The sequence below is a fragment of the Lagenorhynchus albirostris genome, chromosome 15 (assembly GCF_949774975.1).
Source record: "Lagenorhynchus albirostris chromosome 15, mLagAlb1.1, whole genome shotgun sequence".
Taxonomy (NCBI): domain Eukaryota; kingdom Metazoa; phylum Chordata; class Mammalia; order Artiodactyla; family Delphinidae; genus Lagenorhynchus; species Lagenorhynchus albirostris.
In genome coordinates, this window is record NC_083109.1 from 24,110,885 (window position 1) to 24,120,383 (window position 9,499).

General features: G+C 37.9%; 1 protein-coding gene across 4 annotated transcripts in view; it reads left to right on the forward strand.

Moving 5' to 3' along the window:
* The window catches only part of TRPC4AP (transient receptor potential cation channel subfamily C member 4 associated protein), a 77,683-nt gene that overhangs the window by 35,387 nt on the left and 32,797 nt on the right, over positions 1–9,499 (forward strand). For all 4 annotated transcript variants that reach the window (XM_060122174.1, XM_060122175.1, XM_060122176.1 and 1 more), the window contains exons 6-7: positions 579–707; positions 9,221–9,428. In XM_060122174.1, coding sequence (XP_059978157.1) covers positions 579–707; positions 9,221–9,428 — 337 coding nt within the window. The remainder of the gene's footprint in view (positions 1–578; positions 708–9,220; positions 9,429–9,499) is intronic.

Below are 9,499 nucleotides of genomic sequence, written 5' to 3' on the forward strand. Positions count from 1 at the left end.
AAGAAAGAAAAGGAGAGAAAGAAAAGGAAAGAAAAAGAAAAGGAAAGCAAAGAAGAAACAAAAACGTAAAGAACATAGGATGATATGGTCCAACTTTGTGCTGATCTGGCTTAAACCCAGGTTAGATGGAAACCTAGGGCTTTTAGAGTTACAAACACCAGTGTCTCCAAGGATCAGGCAGAAAACAAGAAACGTTTGAAGTTGCCTGTTTTGGAGTGGGGACTTGTGCAAATTGTGACTAACTGGAGTAAGCATATCCTATCTGAAGACTTAAAGTCAAAATTTAAAAGGTATTGCTGGCCAAATAAAACTTAGCCTACTGGGTGCTGGCTTATAGCTCTTGATTTAGGTACTAGGTTAAAAACCTATGATGGATATTATTTAAAAACTCCTCCCCATAAAAATACATTTGTACACAGTGTTTTATATATAGTTTTAGGGAATTAAGGGCTCAGCTAACAGTTCCTGATGTAGCGTGGAATTACTTTTGCAGTGTCTGGAATGGATATTTTGCCCTTCATATTTTATTTTGGGGTTATAACCTATTCTGCTTTTTCTCTTCTTCTCCCTTGCGATAGACGGAAGGGGTTACAAAGCGTTTGGCAGAAAAGAATGACTTTGTGATCTTCCTGTTTACACTGATGACGAGTAAGAAGACATTCTTACAGACAGCAACCCTCATTGAAGATATTTTGGGTGTTAAAAAGGTGAGCTGTATCCTCTAGCAGGTGAATGACCAGGTGGAGGAGAGTGCCTCAGACAGTTGGATTCTCAAACTTGAATAATGTACAGAACTCTTTTAAAGAAAAACTCTGCCATACTCCTAGTGTTAAAATTATTTTTTTGTGTTACTTAAGTATATTCACTAGGTTATATTACTTATACTAATAGATCTTAAATGATTATAAAACCTAAACAAATAGATTGAAATCAAACTAATTATAAAACTCAAAAGCTCAGATTGACTTTGTGAATTTAATGTGTTAGCTAATGTTACTTTGCTGAAATCAAATTGTCCCTCAATTATTATGGTGCAAGATCTTTTTAGCGTAGCTCTAATGCTGTATGCTGTATAATAACTCCATTCTCCTACCACTTTTCTATATTTGAACTGTTGTGAAGCTTTCTTGTGAGGATGTTTGACTTTCACTTATTACGTTCACCTCTGTTTTTTCTCATTAGTTTTCAACAAAGTTTAATTGACACTAACATAGGAAATAAGAAATATGAGCACTGAAATCCCGCCAGTTGGTCATAAGATGGACATTCAAATGATCCAGGATATGCTTTAAAAAACAAAAACTAAAGGACTATGATCGAAGTGAAAGCACTAAATTAAATATTTGTCATCGAGAATTCACAGACCGCGCCCTCCCCCCCCCCAACAGATCTCTAGGCATGTTAGAGAATCACTATATTAGATTTTTGGTGTAATGCTTGTTAGGACCTGGCTTACTTCCCCAAGTCCTTGTCCCATGCCTCCACGTCAGTTGCAGGTTTGCAGATTCCTTCCTTTTACTACCGAGGAGGTAGGAGCAGCCTCTTAGATTTTCTATTGCAGTGAAAAGAGTACCCATGTGCATTGTGGTGACCCCAGCTTTCATTTCTGTGTTTCTGCTGGCACTTTCCCCAGGCTCTGCTTGTTATTGCCCAGGCAGAAGATGCACAAGTGACCCATTGTCTGTAGGAAAACATTGGAGATGTGTGCAGGTCCCAGACAGACCCTTTGTGCCCTTTGATGAACAGGCTTTGTTATTTTTCCAATAATTGTATGCACCAGTGTGTGAGAAGGGGCTTCCAGGACGGAAACTCCAGACTCCCTGGCAGTCTTAGCATAAGACTCTAGGATTCCTCCTTCATAACTTTTCCTGCTTGTCCCTCATGCCCTCTTCCTCCCTCTCATACCTTTCTGTGTTGCCAAAAATAGTGATGAGTTCTGCTAGACATTACGGGTACCTTAGTGCAGTTTGAAAGGGGGATAGACACCATAAGAAAGTGGGAACACAAGCCACAAACTGGGAAAAGATATTTGTAACCCATGCAACTAACAAAAGATTGGTATTCAGAATTTATCATGGGGAATTCTCTGGTGGTCCAGTGGTTGAGACTCCGGGCTTCCACTGCAGGGAGCATGGGTTCGATGCTTGGTCAGGGAACTAAGATCCCGCATGTAGTGTGGCACGGCCAACAAACAAACAAAAGCAACAACCAAAATAACCCCCAAAACAACAACAGCATTTATCATGAATTCTTGTGAATCAGCAAGGAAAAGACAAATGGCCCAGTAGAAAAATGGGCAATGATAGGAGCAAGCATTTTACAGAGGAGAAACAAATGATCCATAAAAAGAAGATGCTTAACTTCACTGATAATCAGGAAAATGCAGATAAGACCACAGTGAGAGAGCTCGAGAATGTGTATCACTGGAAACACTTACATTACTGCTGATGCCTTTTTATATCAGCAGAATATATCTATTTTGTTTTCTAGTTGAACGTGGGCATACCCTGTGACCCAGCACCTAAGGAAGCACTGACCTGAGGGCCGAAGCATCAGTATTGTGGCCTGGGTAACCTGTAACCTATGCCCAGGCACACTCGTGGGGAAGCTCAATTCCAGAACAGTGATTCTTAGAAATAAAAACACTAAATTGAAGCCAGGAGGGTGTGAAATGAATTCAGTGGATCTACCAGCTAAATAGAAAAGATCAAAATGTATTGTGTAAGGGTATTGTTTAAGTTTTTGTTTCATATTTATACACATACATTCACCTGTGTATATTTACTGTGTTGTGATGGAAAATTTATTTTTTATTCTTGGACATTGTCAGAATGGTTTGGAAGCCACTGCCTCAGAAAAACTTCTGCACATGTGCATCAAGAAACACATAAGAAAGGTTATGGCATTATTGGTTAAGGGCAAAAACTGAAACCAGGTCTCTGATCCATCAACAGGAAAATGGATAAATGTCCTCTATTCACACAGTGGGATATTATACAATGACTGTTGCTATAGGCGACAACATAGCTAAATCATAGAAATTATTTTTTTATTTTTTGTGGTACGCAGGGCTCTTACTGTTGTGGCCTCTCCCGTTGCGGAGCACAGGCTCCGGATGTGCAGGCTCATCGGCCATGGCTCACGGGCGCAGCCGCTCCGCGGCATGTGGGATCTTCCTGGACCGGGGCACGAACCCATATCCCCTGCATCGGCAGGTGGACTCTCAACCACTGTGCCACCAGGGAAGCCCCATAGAAATTACTGATAGAAGTCAGTTGCAGAAGATTGTATATAGTATATCTTTTTTAAAAATAGATCTTTATTGGAGTATAATTGCTTCATAATACTGTGTTAGTTTCTGCTGTACACCAAAGTGAATCAGCCATATGCATACATATGTCCCCATATCCCCTCTCTCTTACGTCTCCCTCCCATCCTCCCTATCCCACCCTCTAGGTCATCGCAAAGCACCGAGCTGATCTCCCTGTGCTATGCTGCTGCTTCCCACTAGCTAATTACTTTACATTCTGTAGTGTATATATGTCGATGCTACTCTCACTTTGCCCCAGCTTCCCCCTCCCACCCCATGTCCTCAAGTCCATTCTCTATGCCTACATCTTTATTCCTGTCCTGCAACTAGGTTCATCAGTACCTTTTTTTTTTTTTAGATTCGTTAGCATACGGTATTTGTTTTTCTCTTTCTAACTTACTTCATTCTGTATGACAGACTCTAGGTCCATCCACCCCACTACAAATAACTCAATTTTGTTTCCTTTTATGGATGAGTAATATTCAGTTGTATATACGTGCCACATCTTCTTTATCCATTCATCTGTCGATGAACATTTAGCTTGGTTCCATGTCTTGGCTATTGTAAATAGTGCTGCAGTGAACATTGTGGTATGTGTCTCTTTTTGAATTATGGTTTTCTCAGGGTATATGCCCAGTAGTGGGATTGCTGGGTCATACGGTAGTTCTATTTTTAGTTTTTTAAGGAACCTCCATACTGTTTTCCATAGTGGTTGTATCAATTTACATTCCCACCAATAGTGCAGGAGGGTTCCCTTTTCACCACACCCTTTCCAGCATTTATTGTTTCTAGATTTTTTGATAATGACCATTCTGTCTGGCATGAGATGATAGCTGTAGTTTTGATTTGCATTTCTCTAATAATTAGTGATGTTGAGCATCTTTTCATGTGCCTTTTGGCCATCTGTATGCCTTCCTTGGTGAAATGTCTATTTAGGTCTTCCACCTATTTTTTAATTCCGTCCATTTTTTAATAATTTAAAATTGCAAATATTTTCTCCCATTCTGAGGGTTGTCTTTTTGTCTTGTTTATGGTTTCCTTTGCTGTGCAAAAGCTTTTAAGTTTAATTAAGTCCCATTTGTTTATTTTTGTTTTTATTTCCATTACTCTAGGAGGTGGGTCAAAAAAGATCTTGCTGTGGTTTATGTGAAAGAGGGTTTTTCCTATGTTTTCCTCAAAGAGTTTTATAGTGTCTGGTCTTATATTTAAGTCTTTAATCCATTTGGAGTTTATTTTTGTGTATGGTGTTAGGGAGTGTTTGAATTTCTTTCTTTTACATGTAGTGGTCCAGTTTTCCCAGCACCATTTATTGAAGGGGCTGTCTTTTCTCCATTGTTTGTTCTTGTCTCCTTGGTCATAAATTAGGTGACCATAGGTGTGTGGGTTTATCTCTGGGCATTCTATCCTGTTCCATTGATCTGTATTTCTGTTTTTGTGCCAGTACCATACTGTCTTGATTACTGTAGCTTTGTGGCATAGTTTGAAGTCAGGGCCCCTGATTCCTCCAACTCCGTTTTTCTTTCTCAAGAATGCTTTGGCTATTTGGGGTCTCTTGTGTTTCCATATGAATTGTAAAATTTTTTGTTCTAATTCTGTGAAGAATGCCATTGGTAGTTTGATAGGGATTGCATTGAATCTGTAGATTGCTTTGGGTAGTATAGTCATTTTCACAATATTGATTCTTCCAATCCAAGAACAATAGTATATTTCTCCATCTGTTTATGTCATCTTTGATTTCTTTCATCAGTGTTTTATAGTTTTCTGAGTACAAGTCTTTCTCCTCCTTAGGCAGGTTTATTCCTAGGTATTTTATTCTTTTTATTGCAATGGTAAATGGGAGTGTTTCCTTAATTTCTCTTTCTGATTTTTCATTGTTGGTGTCTAGGAATGCTGGAGATTTCTGTGCATTAATTTTGTATCCTTCAGCCTTACCAGATTCATTGATTAGTTCTAGTAGTTTTCTGGTGGCATCTTTAGGATTTTCTGTGGATAGTGTCATGTCATCTGCAAACAGTGACAGCTTTACTTCTTCTTTTCCAATTTGTATTCCTTTTATTTCTTTTTCTTCTCTGATTGCCATGGCTAGGACTTCCAAAACTATGTTGAATAATAGTGGTTAGAGTGGACATCCTTGTCTTGTTCCTGATCTTAGTGGAAATGCTTTCAGTTTTTCACCATTGAGTATGATGCTTGCTGTGGGTTTTGTCATATATGGCTTTTATTATGTTGAGGTAGGTTCCCTCTGTGCCCATTTTCTGGAGAGTTTTTACCATAAATGGGTGTTGAATTTTGTTGAAAACTTTTTCTGCATCTATTGAGATGATCATATGGTTTTTATTCTTCAGTTTGTTAATATGGTGTATCCCATTGATTGATTTTGCGTGTGTTAAAGAATCCTTGCATCCCTGGGATAAATCCCACTTGATCATGGTGTATGATCCTTTTAATGTGCTGTTGGATTCTGTTTGCTAGTATTTTGTTTAGGTCTATAATTTTCTTTTTTTGTGATATCTTTTTCTGGTTTTGGTATCAGAATGATGGTGGCTTCATAGAATGAATTTGGGAGTGTTTCTCCCTCTGCAATTTTTTGGAAGTATTTGAGAAGGATCAGTGTTAGCTCTTCTCTAAATGTTTGATAGTATTCGCCTGTGAAGCCATCTGGTCCTGGACTTCTGTTTGTGGGAAGATTTTTAATTACGGTTTCAATTTCATTACTTGTCATAGGTCTGTTTATATTTTCTAATTCTTCCTGGTTCAGTCTTGGAAAATTTTACCTTTCCAAGAATTTGTCCATTTCTATGTGGTTGTCCATTTTATTGGCAGATAGTTGTTTGTAGTAGTTTGTAGTAGTCTCTTATAATCCTTTGTATGTCTGCAGTGTCAGTTGTGATTTCTCCTTTTTCATTTCTAATTTTATTGATTTGCGTCCTCTCCCTTTTTTTCTTGATGAATCTGGCTAAGGGTTTATCAATTTTGTTTATCTTCTCAAAAAAACAGCTTTTTTTTTTTTGACTGGTCTAAATACATAAATTTACTTTCCCCCTTACCTTCCTTTCTTTGGGAAAAGGAAAAAGGAAACATTACTCTGTCTACTCAGAGAGCAAGGAGAACAGAACAGATGAAGGGGGACTGAACTTACTGAGTCTTCTACCCACTTCTGTTCTCTCTCAGCCTGTGTGTTGTCCTTATAGGTGAGTGAGAGATGTTAGGATTTCAGCATGCTGCTCCTTAACTGGAATGGGGCAAGAAATGCTCCAGCTGTTTTAATCAGTGACGTTTAACACGTTTCAAGTGGCCAAAGTGTGCAGCCAGCACAATGCCCAAAGCAATTAGATCATTCCTTTTTAAGACCAAGAAACTTTCTGTTGGTTTGATCTACTCTTGGTTTGATCTACTCCAGAATACCAAATACATAGATTTTGGAATAAACTCAAATAAATTGTAATTTACTTTCACCCAAAATTACACATCCTCTACCTAAGGACAAAGTCACTGCTCCTCTAAAGATACTGAGGGGAAGGGGAGTAGCTCAAATGAGTCTGTAATTTAAAATCACAACCAGAGAAGAAACACTTCAAGCACAATGGGGACATTCCATTGAAGAGCCACATTCATTCGGAATGTTTGCTTTCAAAACAACTCTTCTGGGGAATAAAGAACCAGCTTTTAGTTTTATTGATCTTTGCTATTGTTTTATTCCTTTCTGTTTCATTTATTTCTGCTCTGGTCTTTATGATTTCTTTCCTTCTACTCACTTAGGGTTTTCTTTGTTCTTCTTTCTCTAGTTGTTTTAAGTGTAGGGTTAGATTGTTTATTTGAGGTTTTTCTTGTTTCTTGAGGTGAGATTGAATTCCTGTAAACTTCCCTCTTAGAACTGCTTTTGCTGCGTCCCATAGGTTTTGGGTCGTCGTGTTATCATTGTCATTTGTTTCTATGTATTTTTTAAATTTCTTATTTGATTTCTTCAGTGATCTCTTGGTTATTTAGTAGCGTACTGTTTAGCCTCCATGTGTATAGTATATCATTTTTACAAAGCTCAAAAATAGGCAAACTCAAATCATACAAAACTTTTTTTTAATGAAAAAGCAATAATAAACAAAATTCAGGATAGTGGTTACCTCTGGCCGAGAGAAAGGGAGATGTGATAGGAAAGGCACACATAGCTATTCACTTTGTTATGCTTTATAACATATGTTGTATCAAGTATTAAATAAAAATTAAAATATAACACAAAGAAGTGGGCCTGGAGGGTGGGGGGGGCGGGACCTGGTTTGCAACCCATACACTAAGTTGGACAGGGCTAAAGGAACAGATGAGCTGGAAGTCCCAGTTTCCAGTAATAACAATAGCTAACATTTGTGTACTGGGAAGGCAAAGGTGGAAGAAGCTACCCCCAAATAACCCCTCCACAGCCAACCAGAAATAGGAGTGAGATTCACAAGGACTTCTAGGAATCATTCATTGGTTCAGTATACATTTACTGAGACCTACGCTACCAGGGTCTATGCACTGAGGCTCTGGAGAGGAGGTAAGATACACTCCTGACTCAAGGCAGTGTCAGTTTATTTGGGAAATTAGATGCAGGAACAGATAATTACAAGATCATGTTATATGTGCAGTGATAGAGAAATACCCAATCCAGTGGGAGTTAAGTACATTAGTGGGATGAAGGGTAGCAGGTATTATCTGAAGAATGTAAAGATGTTTCAGAAGGAGAGAAGATCATGTGATGTACAACATTTGTGGATATTAAGGAAGAAAGAAAATGAGAATATAACCAAATAACAAAAAGCATTTCATAAAATTAAGTACTCATTCATGATAAAAGCTAGGAATAGAAAGAAAATTCCTTAACTTGGTATTGGATATCTATTAAAACTTACAGCAAACATCAAACTAAACCTGAAACTTTGGAAATATTTCTAATAAGGGAAAAGAGGAGAAGGTCTGCTATCACTTACTCTAGATAATTGGTTACATGGGCATGTACACAAGGAGACACCTATAGGAGTGTTCATTACAACACTGTTTAATAGTGAAAAATTATAGTCCACCTAAACATACACATATTTAAAAAGAATGATTGAATAAATTGTGAATTAAAACAATGAGAAATGATTGAAGTAGACTTAACTTGTATCAGTGTAGTTGAATGTCACTGTTGACCGTGAAGTATCATTCACACTGTGCATGCAGAACAAAACCATGTATTTTTGTTTTATTTTTTATTGAGGTATAATTGATTTACAGTATTATATTAGTTTCAGGTATACAACATAGTGATTCAAAATTTTTATAGATTATACTCCATTTAAAGTTATAAAATATTGGCTGTGTTCCCTGTGCTCTACAATATATCCTTGTAGCTTATTTATTTTATACATAGTAGTTTGTGAACAATACCATATATTTTTTGTGGAAATATTTGTAAGTGTGAAAACGTGTAGAAATAATAAACAGAGTTCAAAATAATGGTTACATCTTGGGGGGGAATGAAGTGAATGCAACTAGGTAGGGATACACAAGGACCTTCAGCTATATTTGAAATATTTTATGTCTTGAAAACATCTATGGCAATTTCTGATTGATAAAACTTGAGTGGTAGGCGTTTTTTTAAGGCAAAATGGGGCATATGAGCAAAGGTGGAGAGTAAGAATAGTGGTCCTCAAAGGGTTTAATCCTCAAACCAATCCTATGAGGTAGATTAGATTAGTCCCATTTGACAGAAGAGCAGACAAAGACTTAGGTTCCATGACTTACCTAGGGTTGTGCAGCTGTGAATTGTGGAGCTGGGATTTGAACCTAAGCGGTCTAGCTACCAAGCCCCATTCTTAGGGGAATGCAAAAGAGCAGCACATTCAATCTCAAATGAACTGAGCATGGGGATTGTTTTATTTGTGTCTTTTGTAGGAAATGATCCGACTAGATGAAGTCCCCAATCTGAGTTCCTTAGTATCCAATTTCGATCAGCAGCAGCTTGCTAATTTCTGCCGGATTCTGGCTGTCACCATTTCAGAGATGGATACAGGGAATGATGACAAGCATACGCTTCTGGCCAAAAATGCTCAGCAGAAGAAGAGCTTGAGCTTGGGGCCTTCTGCAGCTGAAATCAACCAAGGTAAAGTCTCTAAGTTGTCAGAATTTTGACATTGTAGTTCCGAGGTCCCTTCCTAACTCATCTAGCTTTTT